The sequence below is a fragment of the Pelodiscus sinensis genome, chromosome 19 (assembly GCF_049634645.1).
Source record: "Pelodiscus sinensis isolate JC-2024 chromosome 19, ASM4963464v1, whole genome shotgun sequence".
Classification (NCBI taxonomy): domain Eukaryota; kingdom Metazoa; phylum Chordata; order Testudines; family Trionychidae; genus Pelodiscus; species Pelodiscus sinensis.
Genome location: NC_134729.1, coordinates 2,221,534 through 2,244,163, shown reverse-complemented (window position 1 = coordinate 2,244,163; position 22,630 = coordinate 2,221,534). Strand labels below are relative to the sequence as shown.

The 22,630-nt window shown below is 46.3% G+C and overlaps 1 protein-coding gene across 5 annotated transcripts in view; it reads right to left on the bottom strand.

The window, feature by feature from the left end:
• Nucleotides 1-1,181: 1,181 nt before the first annotated feature.
• The window catches only part of SLC11A2 (solute carrier family 11 member 2), a 42,769-nt gene continuing 21,320 nt past the window's right edge, over nt 1,182-22,630 (bottom strand). For all 5 annotated transcript variants that reach the window (XM_075901700.1, XM_075901703.1, XM_075901702.1 and 2 more), the window contains 12 exons: nt 21,197-21,303; nt 19,872-19,942; nt 19,698-19,765; nt 18,472-18,627; nt 16,874-17,032; nt 16,142-16,228; nt 15,761-15,880; nt 15,321-15,470; nt 13,898-13,971; nt 12,809-12,962; nt 11,655-11,708; nt 1,182-3,311 (listed from right to left, as the gene is read on the bottom strand). In XM_075901700.1, the coding sequence (XP_075757815.1) occupies nt 3,234-3,311; nt 11,655-11,708; nt 12,809-12,962; nt 13,898-13,971; nt 15,321-15,470; nt 15,761-15,880; nt 16,142-16,228; nt 16,874-17,032; nt 18,472-18,627; nt 19,698-19,765; nt 19,872-19,942; nt 21,197-21,303 (1,278 nt within the window). In that variant the 3' untranslated portion in view covers nt 1,182-3,233. The remainder of the gene's footprint in view (nt 3,312-11,654; nt 11,709-12,808; nt 12,963-13,897; nt 13,972-15,320; nt 15,471-15,760; nt 15,881-16,141; nt 16,229-16,873; nt 17,033-18,471; nt 18,628-19,697; nt 19,766-19,871; nt 19,943-21,196; nt 21,304-22,630) is intronic.

The window sequence follows — 22,630 nt, the reverse complement described above, 5'->3', positions numbered from 1 at the left end:
GCCAGTGTAGACTCAGCCCAGGTCACTGCTCTTTGGCCTATTTCAAGTCATTGCTATTGAGATCTTCGCCTGTCAGACAAGTTTGGTTTAACAAAGATGCTCTCTAAACCACAGCAGCAATTAAAGTGATGCAGGGAAAGAATTTAGAAGAGCCTCTTCCTTCCAACTGAAGCAACAGTGTTTGCAAACACACTCTGGTAGCTATTTAAGAGCTCCCCGGAGATAACACTGTTAGAGGAATGCCTGATTCAGTTACTGTACGGGCAGCAAAATCCCTGCCTCAGAAAAATGGCTGCAAATTACAGCCAGCACCAACTGGGGTGGAGGCAGGCTGCTTCTAGAGGGAATCAGCAGAGGAAGGACTATTCCTCAAGCTTAAACCAAGATCCTTAGTGTTCCTTGTATGTAGCTACAGCAGCTGGCCAAAGCCCAGTACCTAAACACTAGGCCACTTGCTAGATGCCTAATCCACATTGGCAAAGGTAACATTTTAATGGGATTTACTAAAAACAAAGCAAGTACCACCTGCAACAGACTTAGTCTGTGTCTGCACTACAGCCCTTACGCCCAGATAGCTATACCACTGGAAGGTCTCCCGTGTCGCTGTTCTTAGCCAGCAGGAGAGAACTCTTCTGCTGGCATAATTAAACCACCCCTAATGAGCAGCATTAGCTGTGTCGGCAGGAGCATCTTTCCTGCTGAAGGAGCTGTCCACACCAGCTCTTTTGCCTGTGTATGTCGGGGGGCGGGTGGATGGGAAAATTTTTTATAGCACGCACATGTTTACACCTTTCCACATTAACTGGTGGGTTTGGACACCATTGCTCAGCTGCACTTCAGTCCAAACTTGAGGGTCTCACTATGATTTGGAGCCAGACAATATCCTCTGGTATACTGCATTCAGCCCTCACACTGTTGTTAGTGCTTTACTTCCCTCGCCTGTCAGAGCTACAAGAGTTTGCAGGTGTTCTTATTGTACAGTCTGTTCTTTTACAAAAACAGCTAGTCAAAGTTAACTTCTGGGTCATCTGACCTGAAGAACATCAGCATTATTTCTTAAGCAAATGAAGCCTGAACAGAAAAAGCTGAAGTGAATTTGACGCATTTGACTTGTGATGAACAGGATGGAAGTCTAAAGTGTAATGAACACATGTAATAAATTAGTGCAAAATACACAGGGATAGAAATGTTTCATTGGTAAGAGATTTAATTAAAAAGCAGAAGATGCCTCAGACCTGAGTCCACATACATATGTATAAAAATATAATTCACAGTGTCTTCCATTTGAAGGCTGTTCCTGCCTCACAATTCTTAGCACAACTGCAAAAGATTTTTGTTAAAGGATAAAACCTCTTTCCCAGCCAGAATATCATGGCCTCAAGTTCTGAGTTTGGAAACATCCAATTCTCAGAAACTATCCTAATCATTCAAGCCTTCTTCAAAGGGCACAAATGCTCATGTTCAACTCCCTTTGTGTAAAGCCAGTCCTGGGAAAAGTTAACTCCATTCTGTGCTTAGCTGGCTTAAGATAAAGATACATTTCTCATTGGCAGATGGAAGTTGCTGTGGAACTGTGCACACGACTTTATTCAGTTACATTTATGTCTGGAAGAACTACAAGAAGAATGTTTTGAAGTTCCCTCTTCAGTAGTTAACAGACATGTTCCACAGCGAGCACTCTTAATAGAGCAGTTTCCACTCCTCTAAACTGCATAGACAGATACTTAAACCAAGGATTCTATCGATCCCTCGTAGTAAAAACTAAACTTGCATTGCTTCTCCAGTTTGTATTTTGGTCTTAAAATTGACTTCAACACACTGTTGGTCAAACTTGATGGCAAAGAAAAAGTTAGATCGAATGCACAAAGATACAACTCTTTGTACTCTCCCATCTCAGTTACACTGCTGTTACCATTCCTGGGCAGCAGTCAGCAATGCAGTTGTGGGGGCATGAGGGAAGCACCTGAAATAAAATCCTAGAGCAGCTCACTATTGAAAAATAGTCCAGAAGCTTGGAAGAGGTGGGCAGAGAAGTGAAGCTAGCCACGTGCTTAGCACAAGAGACTTCTTCAGACAGCCATGGTGGAGGTTAGGGAGGTCTGAAGTGGTAGGTGCTAGAGAGGCAGTGGCTGGGAGAGGGGGGGGAAAGGTGGCTCTCTACTCCACGTGCACCAACTCCCCCCCTCCATTCCCGCCCCCCATTGCCTCTGATAGAGCGGGAGGGGCGTGGAGAAAGCTGTGTGGTTAACCATGTACAGGTTGCACCTTTATAAACTGGAACTCTGGTCTGGCAACATCAGAGGACTGGAAGGACCATGGATGTTCCAGGATCAGAGTCCCGGTGTGCTGCAGGTGTTTGGGGAGGAAGGAGGGGGCCAGGAGCCCAGCGCTATGCAAGGAGGGCGATGTGGCCCAGCTGGTCTGTGGGGCCAGAAATGACATCCCCGGTCTGGAAAATCCCTCCCTCAGGGACCACTCAGGCTCTGAGGGTGCCGGACAATTGCAGTCCAACCTGTACACAGTCATTTCCCAAGTAGGTGCTCAGTTAGTATAGCAATGAGAATCCTAAGCACCTGGACAGATAGGGAAGGGAGCAGAAATGGAAGAGCATGTACTCTGCATTTTACAGCCTTTGTACGCTACTTCCTTAGGTTCCAGTGGATTTGTACTTTGCACTCTGCTCAAGCTCGTTCGTTAGCTCATTGAGAAGTAAGTTTCCTTAGTGTACGTCCTAAATGAGATCTTTCAAAATCAAATGTGAAATCTTAACATTACTCATTTAGACAGCCTCCTAAAAGCTGGAGAACATTTTAGTGTCCCATGATTTAGTGGACCTAAGAAACACCAAAGTAAAGTAAGTTTAGATCTGAATCAATAAGACATTCAAATACCTATAATTTACTACCCAAATAATTTACAGTTAGAAAAAGGACAAGAGAAAATATTTTGAGTACCTAAAGGGAAGACAAACCCATAGGGTGTGAGGTTGTATGCACTAGTTTGACTCTGGCTCTTCACTGGTCCTGCGAGAACCTCAAGTATCTGTGGATCCATCCGACACTCCTCTGCAGCTGTGAGTGTTATCCTGTGTGCTCCGCGGAGGAAATCTTTGTGACATTCATGATCCTTAGACCATACCCATTTCTGAACTAACCAAGAGTAAGGAAAATCCTTGTCTGCAGCACAGAGGGGCATCCCAATTGCTTTTGCTCTGACTACTGCAGTTCAGGGAATCATCTATTCACAACTGAGTCTGCATCAACATTGTTCAGAAGGAAGAGTTCAGGGTGAGTAGTGAGTCCCAGCTGATACTAGAGAAGGCAAAGAAGAAGAATATTAGGGAAACCACTTTGAAAACAAACAAACAAACAAAAACCCCAGAAGCCAAAGACAACGAAATCAAGTGTGATTAGGTTGAAGTCACCAAACAAGAGGGTTTGTGCTTTGGCTTTCTTCAGCCTGAAACTTAACAAGTCCTTGATCAGTGCTTCAAGTCCAGAGGTAAAACAGAAACATCTTATTTGATTCAGACAACGAGTTTCACAGGACTTTTACAACCCCCAAGTGAAATCAGCCTGACGTCTATGGAGAGACTACTCCTTCAGTGCAGAGAGTAATTGAAACAATGGTCTGCTACAAGCAGACTGTCACGACCAAGTTCTTTTCCAGCAGTTCAGTGCTATTCTCTCCAAAGTGCTACGCACCAAGCAGTTTTGTCTCACTAAAGGCTTGCCTACAGCATGATTTAGTGCCCAGCAAGCCAAGGTGTTCGAAGCAGCAGTGTGTCAAAGCACATTAGTGTGCGGAAGCAGGGGCTGTGCGATCAGTTAGTGCCACGTAGACAAGCCCTTAGGAACTGGTACTGCTAGAAGGCCAAAGTAGCCCCAAACCACACAGTACAGTAGAACCTCAGAATTACGGACACCAGCATTATGAACTGGTTGGTCAACTACTCCCCTCATTTGGAACCGGAAGTACACAATCAGGCAGCAGCACAGCCAGAAAAGCAAACACAGTACAATCCCCCTGTTAAACGTAAACTACTAAAAAAGTAAAGGCAAAGTTTTAAAAAAAAGATTTAACAAAAATAAGGAAGCTGTTTCTGGGATTGTTTCATTTAAATTACGACGGTTAAATGCAGCGTTTCTCCTCTGCGTAGCAAAGCTTCAGAGTTCTATTAAATCAACAGTCAGCTGTTGAAAGAACCACGATATTTTATAAAAGTTACAAACATTTCAGAGTGACAAACAACCTCCATTCCTGAGGTGTAGGTAACTGAGGTTCTACTGTAGCTCATACGGTCACCTAACCCATAATCCGATAGGCAAGAATCGTACTTAACTCAAATGACTGATTCTTTGGTCCTGCCACTTACGTTATACAAAATAAAATAAAATTCAAGTTTTATTAGGCTGTTAGATGTTTAAAAATTGCTTTGATTGCTGCTGATCAAAGTAAAAACCAAAGCATGAATCTGACTTATCAATCTGATAAATTAATACCATAGTTATCTGATTTATTGAAGTTATTAGGATTAATCTGAAGGTATGTCATTGGAATCACCGAAGCAATACACAACTGATTAAAAACAAAGGAAATTCATCCATTAGAACAGACAAGAAACAGATTTTTCCTTCTTGTCTATGCTGGTTATTCCTTATTACCCAGGGGCGGCCTGTCCATATAGGCCAACTAGGCAGTTGCCTACGGCGGCAAGTTAAATGGTGGCGCCAAATGGTGGCGCAAGATCATTGAGGGGTTTGGAGGTGGGAGCATCCATTGCTGGCAGCTAGTCTAGGGCCGCCCCTGATTACTATAGATCTCATACATTAATTAACTACTGATTAGAGTAGGAGCACAAAGTGTGATCCAACAGGAAAACCCAATTTCCATTTAATTGGAACACAAGATTCACCCTTTTAAAGTAGTGTGAATTAGTTATGGAAAGTTAAAACACAACAAATAGTCTTGCAGCCCCTTAAAGACTAACAAAATACGTAGATGATATCATGAGCACAACCCACTTCCTCAGAGGAATGGGGTTATTAAAGGTCCAGTTTCAAAATAAATAGGGGGTGGGGGAGGAGAAGGGGAAAAAAGGGAAAGAAATGGTCAATTAGAGTCTCTATGGGTGTGTCTAGACTACATGGCTCCCATCGATGGAGCCATGTAGATTAGGCTGATTGGCAAAGGGAAATGAAGCCGCGATTTAAATAATCGCGGCTTCATTTAAATTTAAATGGCTGCCGCGCTGAGCCGACAAAGAGCTGATCGGCTGTTTGTCGGCTCAGCGTGCTAGTCTGGATGCTCCCGCGCCGACCTGAAAGCCCTTTATCGACTCCCCTTTATGCCTCGTACGATGAGGTTTACCGGGGAGGTCGATAAAGGGCTTTCATGTCGGCAGAGGAGCGTCCAGACTAGCGCGCTGAGCTGACAAACAGCTGATCAGCTGTTTGTCGGCTCAGCGCGGCAGCCATTTACATTTAAATGAAGCCGCGATTATTTAAATCGCGGCTTCATTTCCCTTTGCGGAACAAACAAATCTACATGGCTCCGTCGACGGAGCCATGTAGTTTAGACGTACCCCAAGTGACTATTCCTTTCCCTCCCCCCCCCCCCCCATCCATCTCCTATTTATTTTGAAACTGGACCTTTAATAACTCCATCTGAAGTGCATTGCCCATGAAAGCTCATGATACCATCTACATTTTGTTTGTCTTTAAGGTGCTGCTAGATTACGTTGTTGGTTTTTAAAGTTTTTCCAGTTACAGACCATCTCGGCTACCCCTCTGAAGCTTACAGAAAGTCGTTAGGCTAACAGTGGATATTGTTCAGTGCAACAGGTTTACTATGGCAGGGCATAATCTCAGGTAGCCAGAGATAACCAGTTATTTATCTTGTATCTGAACAGGTTTCAGTCTCTAGTGGTCAGCCAAAGAATAAACCGACTGTGCTTTAGGACCACAGGGTTACATAAAATCCTGTTTGTATCTAGTTTATGTCTCAACTGCAGGAGTTTGAGGACTCTTTGTAAAAGGGATGTGTGTCCGATTTACACATTAGCAATGGCTGTCTGTAAGTTTATTTAATGGACACAATATTTCACATCAACAGATATTCTGAAAACATGCATGGGACACAGATGCAATATCTCCTTATTATTTCTGTGTGGTGGGGAGAAGTGGAAGGCATGGACGGCATCTCTCTGTTACAATTTCCTGTTACAACTACATGCAAGTTTGACTGATTCTACACATATAGGAGATAAAATTATTCTCCTCTGTGATTCTTAAATTCATGCTTAATTGTTCAAAATTTGTTAAATTCAGTTACAAATCAAAAGGCAAGATAGACTTTTCAATGGACTGAAAGTTACCAAGTTTTTCACATAGTAGAAACAAAAACTAAATAGGTATTATATTAAGGTCTGTAGCGAGCTTATAAATCAGAGTTTCCTCTAAGAGAAATAAATAATATGCATTACTTACAGCTTCCAGTTCACTTAAAGCAGGTAGGGAAGGCTTGTAATAATAAAAAAAAACGGGAAAGAAAGTTCCCATATCACACAGTAACAGAAGGATCTATTATTGAACAGAGGCAAGATTTCAGGTTTGTTAAAAAAGAAAGGTGTGTGTAATGCCTGCTTCTATCAGAATTTCCTCCCCACTCCTGAATAGATTTTAAGGCCAGATGGGTTCATTAGAACTCCAAGCATGAACTCCTATGTAAGATCAGACGACAGAATTTCAGCCAATTATCTGTATTTGTTCCAAATAATGAGAATTCATACCCTATTAAGGTTGTTCCTGGCCAAAATATGTTGACATTTGATTCATTTTTGCTACTAAATGGGTGGAGGAGATGCAGTAAGTAGTCTAAATGTAGAAGGATGAGCGTGTCTTCCATATAGGGCCATGCAAAGAAACCTAGAAAAATGCTCAACTGACTGTAGCAAGAATTGTATTCAAGTTGAACAGGTTAACAGTATATCAATCCTTTGTTACTGCTGGAAGCAGAAGTACTGCGTGTTGCCCTAAAGATAATGGAGAATATCAAGCCACGATAGGGGAACAATTCCAACTACTGTAGACATATAAAATGAAGGGAATCTAAGTTAGCTGTCACTACTCAAGAAAGATCTTGGAGTCACGGTGGATCATTTTCTGAAAACATCCACTCAGCGTGCAGCAGCAATCAAAAAAGCAAACAGGATGTTGGGAATCATTAAGAAAGGAATAGAGAACAGAACAAAAATATCTTATTGCCTCTGTGTAAATCCTTGGTATGTCCACATCTAGAATATTGCATGCAGATGTGGCTGCCCCCTCTCAAAAAAGTTACTGGAACTGGAAAAGGTTCAGAATAGGGCAACAGAAATTAGGGTGCATGGAATGGTTTGCATATGAGGAGAGATTAATAAGATTGGAACTCTTTAGCGTGGAAAAAAAAAGACTAAGAAGGGATATGACCGAAGTCTATAAAATCATGAGTGGTATATGGCAAATAAATACGGCAATATTATTTACACTTCAGAACACATGAACGAGGGGCCACCAAATGAAATCAATAGGTAGCCGATTTAAAAAACAACAGTGACTTTCCACATGATGTAGAGTCAATCTGTGGAACTCCTTACTAGAGGAGTAAGGATGCTGAAGGCCAAGACTATGACAGGGTTAAAAAAAAAAAAAAAAAGAGCTCGATAAATTCATGGAGGTTAGGTCCATCAATGGCTATTAGCCAGGATGGGTAGGAATAGTGTCCCTAGCCTGTTTGTCTGGGGCTGGAAATGGGAGACAGGGGAGGGATCATTTGATGATTCCCTGTTCTGTTCATTCCCCATGGGGCGCCTGGCATTGGCTGCTGTGGGAAGACAGGATACTGGGCTAAATGGACCTTTGGTCTGACTCAGTAAAGTTGTTCTTATGTTGAATGTCTCGCACTGACAGGTTCTTGCAACAGCAGGTAGGGGCACAGCATGGAGGAAGTTGGTCTAGAAATATTAAGCTTTTCATGCAATCTAGTGTATAGGGCCAAGATATTACCGCACTAGTGCTAGAGTGTATATACTGTAGCATATTGGGCATCAATACGAGTTTCTTTTAACACAACATACTGGGTGTCGCAGTTCAAAAAAAAGAGACCCAAGAAACCAAGTTGGAAAAGCGTCTGTTCTTTTAATTGAAAATGTAGTGCATACAAATTGGTTCATGGTCAATTAAAAAAAATTAAGGTTTCACAAAGACTGGAATAGAAGCTAAATTATAGCACAGTAGGAGGACTTTATACACAAGTTCCTGCATATAGGTGTGATTTTGATATACATTCCAACAGTGACATCATGCATGTTCACAGTGGTCATGCACTTTTTACACCCACAGACCAGAAATTTTTAAAATGCATGCAAATCTAAGGCATGTATCAAACTACAGGAACTTAAGCTAACAAAGGCAGCAAGATAGCAGCTTAACAGCAATTCTAGATTATAAACATGTCTTTGGTTAGACAAGTCTATATAGTTTTGCTGCCAAATAAGAGAGTAACACACAAATCAGAGGAATTAGATATAAAACTGAAAACACTGGCAGTAAGTAGAATGCACACTCCATTTCCATCTGGAATTCTGAACGCGCACTTTAACGAAAATATCGTTTTTCTGCATATCAAGCATTAATACTTAAGGCTATTTTGTCAGTAATCTTGATTAACAGTAAGTTAGCCAACTTTGTAGGCTTAGTTAAAACGATTTAAAAGATGAGCAGCTTGTTCTTGGTGCAACCTACCTAACACTGAATTCCTTATGAAGTTTCCTTATGCAAATCTATGAAACCATTTTGTGTGTGCACTTGGGAGGTTATTCTTTCCTGGATGTCTGCACTTCTTGCTACTCTAACAGGAGTGGTACACATACATCGTCTTTATTGTTGTAGGAAACAGCCAGACTTATGCTTTACTCTAGCAATTGGAGACGGTGGTCTAGAATCCCCAGTGCCCTGCACTGCAGGTAGTGCCCAGGGCAAAGCAGATGTAAGCTTTTACTGTTCTAATTCAGTAGGATTTAACCCCAATGCAATGTGGATCTAAAGGACTATGCCAGTTGCAAGTGACTTTGGAGAATCTGCCTCCATGCCTTTGCTTTGGCAAGACAGCCAACGGTAACACGCAGCATCCTCTGAATGCCATGACATGCAGGAAGACAGAAGTGGCCATGTCTGAACTAAAACTTGTGTCCTCACACCACCTAGTGAGAACCACACCCCACTTCCATACAGGAAATGACGCTTACTCCAGAGGCGTCCTTCCCCTCCCACCAACATGATGGATGTCCTTTACAGTCTAACATTTGTCCAAATAAGGGACGTCACAATAAAGCGTCCCTTGTGAAATCTCTCTCCCCCCAACCCTCTGAAAGCCTTGGTAGCCCCCTTCATCTGCACAGGCACATAACCTCTCTTGTGAGGAGCATGAGAAACTCTAAGACGAAGAATTACCTGAAAAAGCCTTGTCTCCAATGAGAACTACAAAAACTAAGCTTGGAAACATACCGGTGATAGCCATTTTCAATATAAGATTTCCACTTTAAAAAACAAAAGAGGACTAATTGTAGTGATCAGGAGAGCAGAGGCCAAGTTGAATGGGTTAAATCAGGCAAAGCAAGGGAGATGCGGTGCGCACACATCTTCCAGGGGACCCAATCTTGACTTGTAACAGCCCCGCAATTCCAGTCCCAAGCCTCCCTTGAGCAGGGTGCTCGGGGGAAGAGTTGCGGGGATGGGGGCTGGAATCATGCCATGCTTTTGGGAGGTGCACACACAGAGGGCCTGGTAAGTCCTTGGGAAGCCGCTTCCACTTGTTATTCATGCCAGGATTTGAACCCAGTTCTCTTAAAAAGGTGAATAAACTAATGTACAAACTAAAACTCAGTGAAGACCAAAATATGACGAGATAAAGGACAGCACTTAGGTCACATTAAATTCTAGTGAAATACCTATCAAAATACCTCAACGCACACACAAATGTATAAACACGGAGTTGTAGTATCAGCAGAAACTTCCGTCAAGTAGTAATAGAAGAAAACGCTTATTGAATGAGATCCAGGACTTCAATTTCCCTACGAGTTTGCTTGACAGGGTTTCCCTCCTCCAAAACAATATTCTATCTCAAGATAATTCATAGTACAGGTAGGTCCAAACCAGACCTTTCCGAACAGAGAAAAGGAAAGCATGTTTCGCACTGTGATCTTTGTAAATCTAGAGAGTTAAGACTGTCCTGGGAGGTGGAAAGTACAACGGGGAAAGTTTTTGGAGGATAAAAAGGGCCAAACTGGACGTTAAAAAACAAAAACAAATCTAAAGTTTAAAAATGTTTAAAAAATAGAGACCCAAATTATGGAAAGCTTTTAAGCACATTCTGTTATGCTCCATATGCCAGTACATACAATTGTAGGAAACAGAAATGTCTATTAATGCCATACACACAAAGTAAATAATCGAACCATCAACCACCTGTAAACATTGATTTATTTTTTTCTTTGCTGATCACCAGAATCACATACCAGGTAGGAAAAAATATTACACCTCTAATGCTCAGACGTCTGGTGTTTATGGGCAAGGGTTTCTCCTGCAGTATTTCCACTGCTGGGAAGGAATTTCTGCACCCCAAATTCACCCTCATTTGTAATTGAAACCAGTGACTACTATCAAATGCATTTACAGTGCAAGAGCAACAGGTCAAGTTCAGAGTCTGGAATACAACTGAATTCTGACCTGTGGAGGTAGTTATAACATCACTTAGTGTCACAGACTTTACACGCTCCCCTGTAGTGAGGGGTGCTTGACTCCTACCTCTACCAATCCACCCCTCCCCCAAGTCCCCATCCTGCCTCATCCCATCCCGGCTCCTCCTCCACTCCCATTCCACCCCTTCCAGCCCCCACCCCCACAACTCTTCCCCCGAGCACCCTGCATCTCCCCTCCTAGAGCATCCAAACATGTGAAACATTTCAGGGCAGGCAGGAGGTGCTAGGTGTAAGGGGGCAGAAGGGGAGGTTGGCTGCGGGTGGGTGGTGACCACCCACTGACTTTTCCCCGGAGCACCCACAGAATCAGCACCTAGGCACCTTTCACGTGCAATTGTCAGAAGAAGGATTAATACTTCAGATACTGTCTGAGCAGCTTGACTTCTGTTTATCAGCCTGCATTAAAGAGTCGCTGGAAGACTTCCGAAGCAGAAGTGTCATTCTGGAACACAGTGTGTCTTTTGCCAGGCTGTTAAGCCTGGTTAGCGTCTGGATAGGAGGTAGGTTACGTGCAGTTCCTACCCTGCAAAGCAGATCTCCAGCAGCAACATAATATTTCTTAGGCATGTGATTAAAGGGGATCAGCAAGGAAATTTATCCATCTCCTTAGTTATCTTAGCAACAAAATATTTCCCAATATGTACAGCTGAGCTTTTATAACACAAACTCACAAGTTAGGGGGTCCCCGCACATGTATTCTCTGTGCAAACCGCACATACGTTTTGATATGTTCACACAGTAAACCATAGAAACGCACTGGCTCTGATGGCCACCTGCTGTGTACAGACAGACCCACGGTTTAGTTAATTTGAGTGACAGACGGCTCTTCAGTAAGCACTGTTCTAGTGACGCTTACCGTTTGCCCACAGGCCAGGAAGGAGATCCCAAGAGCAATCAGACACAGCCAGGTCTGGAATTAAAGAAGGAGTGGATTATGAGAAATGTTCCTGCAAAAGTTACAATCAATTTAGCAGCTGCACTTTAATGAATGGAAACATGGAGGGATTACTTGGTGCTATTTTTCAATAATTACTAGGAAGTCAAGTTACCAAATCTCTTCATAATGAGCTCTATGGAGAATGTTAAAGCATATTAAGGCTGCTGAGATTGGGAAAGCTATTAAATAGCCTGTTGAACATGGTTATAAGCCGCTCTAAACTTTGCCACACTTTTCACAGTAAGTAGAAAATTAGGCCATGTCTTCACTAAGCAGAAGATTGACGCTGCCATGATCGATCTTTCGGAGTTTGATTTAGCAGGTCTAGTCAAGACCTGCTAAATTGAACTCAGAGGGCGCCCCCCGTCAATGGCCAGTACTCCTGCGAGGAGTAAGGGAAGCCGACAAGAGCATTTGCTCCCATCAGCCTCCTGCTGTGGGGGACAGAGAGGAAACTCGAATCAAGATACGCCAAATCCAGCTATGTAATTAACGTAGCAGGAGTTGAGCATCTTGATTCGACATTCCCTTTTAGTTTGGCCTGGCCGTAAGAGATACAGACGCAATCACAGGAAGGAAAGTCACACTGCATGTTGATAGACCTTTTTTCTTTAAACAAATACATAGTTGTCCCCTCTTACCATTTGAATGCACACAAACAAATCAGGAACTCTGCACCATTTTGAAGGTCTCTCCCCATCAGATTATTAGTTAGCATAGCACAGTTTAATCTAGGCTTGTTCAGATGAGTCACTAAGGGAATTGGGATGGAAAGTAAGAAGTTTCAAGGACTAATGGACTAAGCACAGAACTGGGAGACAAATTTCTGACTCTGCCTGGCCCTTGAACAGGTCTTGATTTATGGGAAACTGAGGCACATCTGAAATGATGCACTTAGGGGATGGCGAGGGTTACTTAGCCTTTGTAAGATTTCTATGGGTTATTAAATAAAAGCTTCCAGTTCTCGGGAAAGCAAGCTTATTTGTCACAATGCTGCCTCAGCCCAACAGTTACTGAATCCCAACATTATATAGCAACAGTCTTGCCAAAGAACACGGATGTACAATACTCACCAAGTAGGCAACAAAGCACAGGTAGACAACGGAGAGAATGGCTGCCACCACGTATAAGGCCAGGTGTCCCAGCGCAGTGACGTAGACCACCACAAAATACATGTTAATGCAGCAGACAATGAGAATGAGCACGCTGCCAGCGATCTTCCAGCCTCTAAAAGGAAACCCCAAAGAAACGGGATTGGAGGGGGATTTGGGAGAGGGAGGGAGGTTCCCATTTCCCCTGCAGTTTGGAGGGAACCCTTCTCGTCATGCCAACGTTCACAGAATGGTACAGACTGTTTTCTAACCCTACTTTTAGACGAAAAACACTGACTAGATAAAGGGGCAAGACAAGATGTCAAGAGTGTGCTCAGGAAGCAACACACACCCACACTCACACCCACACCGAGTTTCTTATACACGGAGGTGGCGACGGAGCCCTGGGGGCCAGTGGCGGAGCAGCCTCCAGACCCAGTAGTCTGGACCCCAGAGCTGGTGGGACTCCAGAAGGGATGGACGTGTCTGAAGGCCCGGACCCAGGTCTGGAGGAGCCGGCCGTGGGACTGACCCCGAGGCTCAGGGAAGCCAGGTGCAAAATCTAGGGGAGCTGCAGCATCCCCCACACTCCTACTTCCCACACCTATGTCCATTGCAAGGAGAGTAAGTTCTCAGGCAGGTCTCGCGGAGACCGGGCTGTGTATACGACAACAAACAGAAGAACTCCAATACTGTTCAGGGAATAAAAACAATTCACACATTTCTCATGAACAATTAGCCCTGCTTAACTATACTGAAGGGGAAGAGTGGCCTCGTGGTCAGGGTGCCAGCCTGGACTTGGGAGACTTGGATTCAATTTTCTACTTTGCCACAAAAGTTCCCATGTGACCTTGGGCAAGTCACTTAGCCTCTCAAGTCCCCGTATGTAAAACGGGGGTGAAACGCTCCTCCCTCAGACGGTATTGTGGGAATAAATACATCAAAGATTATGCTCAGATCTCACATCTCTAAGGACCAAGCACCTAAGAGGAATATCAATATTTGGAGCTAAAGCAAATGGTTTAAAAAAAAAAATATCAGGAAAAGGTCCAGGAGTCTCGTCATACTTACAGCCCATTAGCAAAGTCTTTCATCACAGGATGCAGGCTGGTGAACGTGAGGACTGGGATTAAAGCAAAGGGAAGCTGGAATAAGGCAACAAGATGCAGATTAGGGACGGGACTGTTTGCATAAACCCCCCCCCATGTTTGTTTACACACACTAGTTTTCCCCTTTAGCTACTGGAACTGCATTCTAAGACACTCCCCGGGTAGAAATAGTAGCAGTGTAAACTACTCGGTGCTTTCCCATCTTCCCTCCACGGAGAGATTCTTGCATGAGAGAATCCAGAAGCTATATTCTATGCTGGGGTACGGAGTGTGTCATTCTGAAGGGCACGGAGCATGTTTCAGACAAGAACTATCAGCAGCTGAAATTCTTCTACTCTTAAGAATTTAATTTGGCAGTTCCCATTCCCCATTTCACAACAGGAACCAGGTACCATAAACACTGATCTCTCCTGCCCAAGAGCTGGAAGCCCATGGAGAATGGAACCAGATTGTTATTTTTCCTGACTTTTAAATGTAAGCAAGGTGTAAGTGGAACCCTGCCTAAATATGCTTCTTGCTCTTGATGTGGCGCAGATAATGCAGCCAAAGACAAATGTCTGACATGAAAATTCACGTTACACAGGTTTAGAGGAAAGGCTTTGGCCATCTGGCGGCAGGCTTGGATTATCGAAAACTGAAGGAATTAAAAAGTCCCAGGATACATTTAGTATATTGCCAGCGTTTAGGTGTGCAAGTTTTAGGTAGCAGGGAATAGTGTTTGGCTGCCTCGCCCATGGGAAGTTTTACAGCTAGTCGTGATAAGGGAATATATAAATGGGTGGGTATCATCTCTCAGTATCTGGGGTAGGCGATACAACCAATGTCGACAACAGTTCACAAGCAGCTATAGGCCGGGGCAGATCCTAAATTCACTGCTGCTGGAAAACCCAATTCCGATAGCAGCTGCTGCCGTCACAGGTCCCTCCCACTCCTCTCCGCACCCAGGATCCCTCGGCCAACAGAAAATGTTTATAAGCGAGCAAACAGAAGGCCCTAAAGCAGGAGTGGGCAAATACCAGCCCATAGGCCGGATCTGGTCTGCCAAGGTCAGCCCCTGGTAGGTCCCTGCCCCACCATATTTACCTGTGCAACCGCAGGCATGGGGGGGAGGTGAGGGGGAAATCACAGCTCCCATTGGCCGTGGTCTGCAGTTCCTGGCCAATGGGAGCTGTGATCGCCCGTACCTGCGGAGGTGCAGGTAAATATAACGGCAGCGGCTCACCAGGAGCTAACCCTGGTGAACCGCTGCTGGTTTATTGCCCGCCCCTGCCTTAAAGCCAACACGGGTAGCGACGAAGAGGCTGGTTCCGAATGCAAGGAGCGAATGATTAGAGACGACTCTCCAAGGACGTGCCCCTTGGAACTGCAAGCGGACAGCTGCTCACCTGTAAGCTCTGAAGAACGTTCAGGAAGTCATTCATCCCGGTCAGGTGTTCCACATCTTGGAAAATGGCCACCAGCAGGGTTGGCGTGATGGCAATGGAGCGGGTCAAAATCACTCGTGCAAACCGCGACCACTTCAGGTTGAGGAATCCCTTTGGGGAGGGAAACGGAAGAACGGCTGTTCCCGAAAGGCAGCGTCCCACAGAGCTACAGGGGGTGATCTACTACAGGGAGAGTTTCTCTTCTAGGGACCTAAGGACGTGAGGCTGGAATTTTCCCAGGGGAATCGGGGACCTAAGAGTCTGGGACATGAGTCAATGGTAGGACAGTCTGATCCGGCAGCCAGCGACATGGTCAGGAAAGGAGGTGAGGCCACCCTAACTTCAAGGGGTCACAAGGAGAAGCAGGACACAGACATAAGGCAACACTACGAGTCACACACCTCCATGACAAACTGCCCCGAGTAGGTCCCAGTCATCGTCGAGCTCTGACCTGCAGCCAGGATGCCAACTGCCCAGATGTACAGAGCGGCAGGGCCAAAGTAACAGCCCAGCACAACACCCTGAAACACAGAATGGTTTCCAGTCACAGCTCAGCTGGGGTTAAATCCTAGATTTAGAGCCAGCGGCTCCAACAGCTCCGTGTTCCCTGCCACCCAGCCCCTCGCTCTGTCCCAACGCGGCAGCTCTTACAGTGTTTAAGGGTTCAAGCCTTGACTCGTCTCCGTTGGTTCAGAAGCAGCAGCAGCTGCATGTAAATGAGTCAAGGAGGCGAAGGTCGTTAGATAAAGTCACCCTGGCTGGCCTGGCCATGCGCCACTCACCCCTTTGTAGATGTCCACTTCCAGGCTTTGGTTGTTTTGGGGGAAGAGTCCGGCATGGGGGCTGCTGCTGTTAGTGCAGGCTTGGCTCTAGAGAAGGAAAAGGCCATTTAGGAAGTTTTGCTTTTGTGATGATATTCCAAGAGCAGAACCCGGGGCTGGAAGAGCGCGAGGCGGAGAGGGAAGTGGGTGGGATGAAATGCACTGGCATTAGCGTGTTGGGTGCCTCTTGCAGACCAGGGAGAGCGCAGGGAGGAAAGAGTCAAGGCCCGATTCTTATTTACACTGAGGCTCCTTTTAGGCCACTCTGGCAGTTCCTACGTTTATGCTCTTTACAATACCAGGCCATGTAAAAAGACCTGCCTGTAAAGGAGAACCAAGCCCTGCGTGTATGAAACACTCAGGGTCACAGGTGCTATTATTAACCCAGAACCAGTATTTTAGGGTGTAGCTACACTACAGTGGGAGGCGTGACTGAGCTAGCTTTGATCTAACCAGCAAGGAAGCTACAGCCCTAGGGTCCCAGGTGAGCAGGTGACTGCTCATATTGTTGCTTGCCTGTCTTGGTTTTGTTGCTGTGTTACTCAAGCTAGGTGTATGACCATGCGCTACAATCCCATCTCCCAGCCGCAGTACACATACGCCCACCGCGTCTCTGACTCCCAGTAACCCAGAAAGTCCACAACACAAGCGGCCAGCCCCCCCTTCTCCCCGCCACGCACGCCAGAGACTCACCACATTTGCATTCGTCTGCCCAAAAAAGGCTTCGGCGAAGACGGAGACGACGAAGACGTTAATGAGGAAAGAGATGAAGAGGGCAATGCAGGACTCGATGAAGAAATACTTATTGGCTTCTTGCACCTCCTTCTTGTTGGCACGATTCACCTGCCTCGACTGGAGAGAGAGCATTGAAAGACAATGAGGCATTTCAGAACCGCTAGCGGATGGAACCAGCGGTATCTCCAACAGGTTGTTCCGTCAATTGCTGCTGAACTTTGGCCAGAACAATCTGACACAGGAGACATTACCCAGCAGCCAGCCACGAGGAGCTGCTAATGCAACAGTGCCGTGGGGTGCACCCCAAGCAAAGAGGCATGGTTTGAAGCAGCAGGGCTGTGGCTGACCCACATTCACACAAGCACAACCCCACCCATTCGCAGGGTGCACTAACACTGCACGTTTGAGTGCGTTGCTCCTGCAGACTGATTTCACCATGGTGAACAGAAGCTCTAAAACAAACAAAAAAACCTCTCGCCATGCTGGACGTGCGTCCCAGCTCAGTGTGGCCCCCAAAGGCTGCCTGGCTTCCTGCTGATGTGCCCTAAGATACAGGAGCTAGTACGTTAAGAGGAAGCATCAATCTGAGCTCTAAACGCATGTTACTATGGGGAGGGAGATGTGGGCGAATGAGAAAGAAGCCAGACTTATTTGCAGGACAGATTGATGGACCTCAGCTATAAAATTCAGCTGGGTTTGTCATCTGATCCCCCCTAGAATTAAATATGGATGGATCCCACAGGGCACAGAGACTCCTCCGACGTCTCCGATACAGGTGAGGTATTTGTCAAGTGTTAACCATGTCACAGAGACAGTACTGCTCTATCATGGTGCACGTGGCGTATTCTAGTTCTGGAAACTTACGCGGAACAGTCAACATCAGACTCAGCTTACTGGCCTGATTCCAAAGAATGAAGAGCGCCAGGGACTGCTGCTAGAGAGAAGGGTTTTCAAAGGTGCGCGGCATCGGTGTCGTGTGCTGGAATAAAGCTCACACTGACTTGGGACTCACCCTCCATCGTACGATCAATGGGCGTTTTGCCGTTGACTTCCTCGACAATACTCGCTCCGACAAGGGCAGTCACTACTATTCAAACACACCAGACCTCACGAGGCGCTTTCCTCTAAGCCAGCAATGGGCAACCGAGGCGGCTGCATGCGTGGCTCTCCTCCGGCTCAGTGGGCCGCAAGAGCGTCCCAACCAAGACAGGCTCCCGGGAGGAGGTAGGTTTGCTTGCTGCACTCGCAATCTAGAATGGGCGGGGGAACCGTCAGCGGTGCTTTGACTGGCTGCAGGGGGAGCACCCGGCTCTCACAGCCGGTGTGGTGTGCCATCCGCACGCCCCCCACTGTAGGTACGTGTCACTTTAGTAACACCGGGAGGAAAAAACCCGCGGAGTCTGCCGCCCCTGCACATGAGAACGGTAAACACAGAACCCCGACGGGGGCCCACCCCTGCGCTAAGCCGTTACTATCGCATCCCAATAGTCTCCTCATATTTACGAAGAGTGAGCCAGCGGGAACACGGGAATCACCCCCCACCCCAGTCCCCTTACCTTGACTAAAGCAGAATGCAGGTACATGTTGTGTGGCATGATGACCGCTCCCACGATCCCCACCGCTTGTTCTAGTTGGGGGGTGCCGCAGTTTTCACAGTAGGGCAGGAACATCCCCGTCAGCAGCTTTCCCTGGTCTGGCTTTACTGTAACATACTATACACAGACACAACAGAGCCGCTAAGACCTGTGGATTGGCACAGTTCACACAGCTGCTCAGAGGGACAACTTGGAAGGCCCCCAATTGGGGGAGGGATCGCTCAGTGGTGTGAGCATTGGCCTGCTAAACCCAGGGTTGTGAGTTCAATCCTTGAGGTGGCCACTTAGGGATCTGGGCCAAATCGATCAGGGACAGTGTTGGTCCTGCTGTGAAGGCAGGGGACTGGACTCGATGACCTTTCAAGGTCCCTTCCAGCTCTAGGAGATTAATATATATGGAGCTATACTTATTTACCCAGTCCAAACGGAGTAATTCAGGAATAGCTCCCCCTCTTTAAAAGTTAGAGACTGTTACCCACTAGCACTGAAACAGCAATGTCAATGTTGGACCCCAGTGTGCTCGCCAGATACAGGTAAATAGCAAACAATCCCTGAACTGGGTTTAAATAGCGAACAATCCTTGAATTGGTCTAACCCTCTGGAGCCAGCACCAGCCCGATTTGAGGCAGAAGGCAAATGAAGAGCCCCAGTTAACATGGGCCGCACACAAAAGAAGGTGCACATAGGAGACCGTTAAAGTAGGTGCTTTAGGATTGGTCTAAGTTGTTCCAATAGAACTGCTTCCCATAGAAAAGTTTGGGTTTTTGAACCAGAATCTTTTGGGTTTTGACAAAAAACTCAAAAAGCTGCATGGGAAAACCTCCGCCCCCCCCCCCCCCGGGAAGGGGTGGGGGAAGCGACTCAGCTGATATGTTTGACTTTAAACCTGAGCTTAAAGTGCTTTCCAGAATTGAGAGCACAAGGAAAGGAGACCTCACGAGGCCTGGCAGAAGAGGATGCTCTCAGCATCAGCGTCACTTGCTGGAAGTAAAACTCCCACTGACTTTGGACTAACTCGGGCATCCTTAAAAATCCATGGGAGTTTTGCCACTGCCGTCCTTAACACCCACCCTGAGTAGGGCAGTCATGCTATTCAAACACAGAAAAGCAGAGGAAGAAGAGAACGAAGTTCAAGTTCAGCAAAAAGACCGGAGGGGCAGTCACCAAGGCGTTCCAGTGCGAATTACCTCGTATCCAAAGGTAATGGCCATGATGGTAATAAGAAAGCCAAAAAACGCTTCCAGTTTCCGCAAGCCTGTGGAAGAAACAAGCCATTAGCAAGCTCTGGAGGGCACGTCTGGGGCACAGCTGCCCGGTTTCATCGCTGGTGCGTAAACAACGAAAGAGAAGAAAGAACTCACCGTACTTGTCCAGGAACAGGAACATGAACGTGTCAGCAATGGTGATGAGCACTCCACCCCACAAAGGGACTCTGCAATCGATCAACGGAGGTCAGCAGGAATAGTACTTTTGCCAGATCTTCTCCAAGCTTCCCTACGGTCAGGGGCAGGGACCCTGGTCTTTTTGTTTAACCACCCCGCACAAACATCTCTCGAGGCCTGGTTCGTCCTCCCACAAGCTGCTAGTTACTTAAGTCAAGAGACGAAGTCTGTTTTCTACATGAACAGCTCACAGCTTAAGCCAGGCTGGGTGCGTCACTCCGGGGTGCGTCACACCTCTCTGCAATAAGGCAACGAGTCTGGAGTTTCTCATTAAGTCTCCATGGCTAAGCTGCCTGGTCAAAGTGGCTAATGTGCAGGTAACACCAAATGGGCTAAGATTCTATAGCAGTGTCCTCCTGGCTTTAGTCCTGATCTAACAGAAGCCCCTCTGGTGTTTGATACCGCGAGGCTCTGAACATAAAAATGGCCAGACAGAGTCAGACCAATGGTCCATCCAGCCCAGCGTCCTGTCTGCCCACTGTGGCCAACACCAGGTGTCCCAGAGGGAGGGATGACAACAGGGAATCCCCTTACGTGATCCCTCCTCCGTCACTCACCTCCAGCGAAACAGAGGCCAGGGACACTGTTCCTACCCATCCTGGCTAATTGCCACGGATGGACCTCACCTCTGTGAATCGATCTAGCTCTTTTTTGAACCCTGTTAAAGTCCTAGCCTTCACCACATCCCCTGGCGAGGAGTTCCACAGGTTGACTGTGTGCGGAGTGAAGAAAAACTTCCTTTTGTTTTAACCCTGCTGCCTATTAATTTAATTTGGTGACCTTTAGGTTCCTTTACTGTGGGAATAAGTAAATAACTTTTCCTTATTCACTTTTTCCACACCAGTTTTGATTTTATAGACCTCAATCACATCCCCCCTTCGTCTCCTCTTTTCTAAGCTGAAAAGTCCCAGCCTTTTTATTCTCTCTTCGTATGGGACCCGTTCCAAACCCCTCACCATTTCTGTTGCCCTTTTCTGAACCTCCGGTTTAACAATGCCCAATGGAAGCTTATTCAGAGTTCTAGTGTGTCAAGCCAACAACGGCTGCTAGTTGTAGGCTCAGAAAAGCCCATTTTATTGAAAAACATTTCATCTCAGATATTTGTAGGCAGTACGTGCTGCAGAGAGGGCTCTTATGCACTGCTGAGCAGAACAGGGCAGCGATGTGCTAAGAGTCTCGCTACAGGAAAACGCTAGAGAAGCACGCTCATTTTCTGCTTCTCTCGGGGATAGCAGCCAACTTACTTCCCAGCAGACAAGAGGTTAATAGCGATTGCCGAGCCAATTACTTCTTGCATGTCCGACCCAATGATAGCGAGTTCAATCATCAGCCACAACATAATCCGAGGGACCTAAACACAGAAACTGGGCTTCAGAACCAGAAATAAAGAACAGACTATTACAGGGACAGTTTCCTCCAAACTTCCTGCCAGACTTCTGTGAGTTCACCGCCCCAGCCAGGAAAACCATCTTCCCTTCTAGCACCGAAGTCAATGGAAGACACCCAGGACTCCCGTATATACCGGATCAGGCCTCTGACTGTTTCGAAGCCCTCGTGCACTTCGACTTTCACGGTTTAGCTTCTGCTCCTTGCTCAGTTTGGATGGCGAAACTCGACAGACAGGGTTACGGCAGCGTTCGAGCTGCAAGACCGGCAGGTTTAAGAGCGAAGTCTCAAAATGCCTTCCCCGCGGAAATGGAATCAAGTGGCCAGGACTTTCAGTGAGTTTTATTGGCGGGGAAGGGGGATTTCAAATGGACAACCCAACCATACGGCCCTGACTATCTGATTTAATCCCTTTAAACTGGTTTGGGTAGAATTACTGAAATGTCAGTCACTGCCAAATGCTCACACGACCATGAGCGTTTCCTTGATAGCCAACGGCATATCGTAAAATCATGAGTATAATGCGCACCTATGTATAATGCACACCCTGACTTGAGGATCAGAGGGGTCGCCGTGTTCGTCTGAATCTGCAAAAGCGGCGAGGAGTCCTGTGGCACCTTATAGACTAACCGAAGTGTAGGAGCATAAGCTTTCGTGGGCAAAGACCCACTTCGTCAGATGCACGTAGTGGAAATTTCCAGAGGCAGGTATAAACATGCAGGCCAGGATCAGGCTGGAGATGAGGAGGTGGATCCAATCAAGGAGGACGAGGCCCACTTCTAGTCGCTGATCTGGAGGTGTGAATTCCAAGAGAGGAGAAGCTGTTCCTCCAGATCAGCTACTAGAAGTGGGCCTCATCCTCCCAGATTGGATCCACCTCGTCATCTCCAGCCTGATCCTGGCCTGCATGTTTATACCTGCCTCTGGAAATTTCCACTACGTGCATCTGACGAAGTGGGTCTTTGCCCACGAAAGCTCATGCTCCTACACTTCGGTTAGTCTATAAGGTGCCACAGGACTCCTCGTAGCTTTTACCCTGACTTTAGAATCTTAGCATAATGAAAAAATTTAAATTCCTATGTACAATGCGCACCCCATTGTACAGGAGAACAGGAGGTAACCTGTTTCTGAAGTCCAGAATTTCTTGTCTCTACTAAACGGGAACACAACATTTGATTATCCCTAAACTGGATCTGAAGCTACAGGGAAACGCACGCGCAGCCCAGGGAGCCGGCGGTGGAGTTTGAAACCTGCCTCCCGCCCTCCTGGACAGCTGCCCGGGTGCTGTGGCG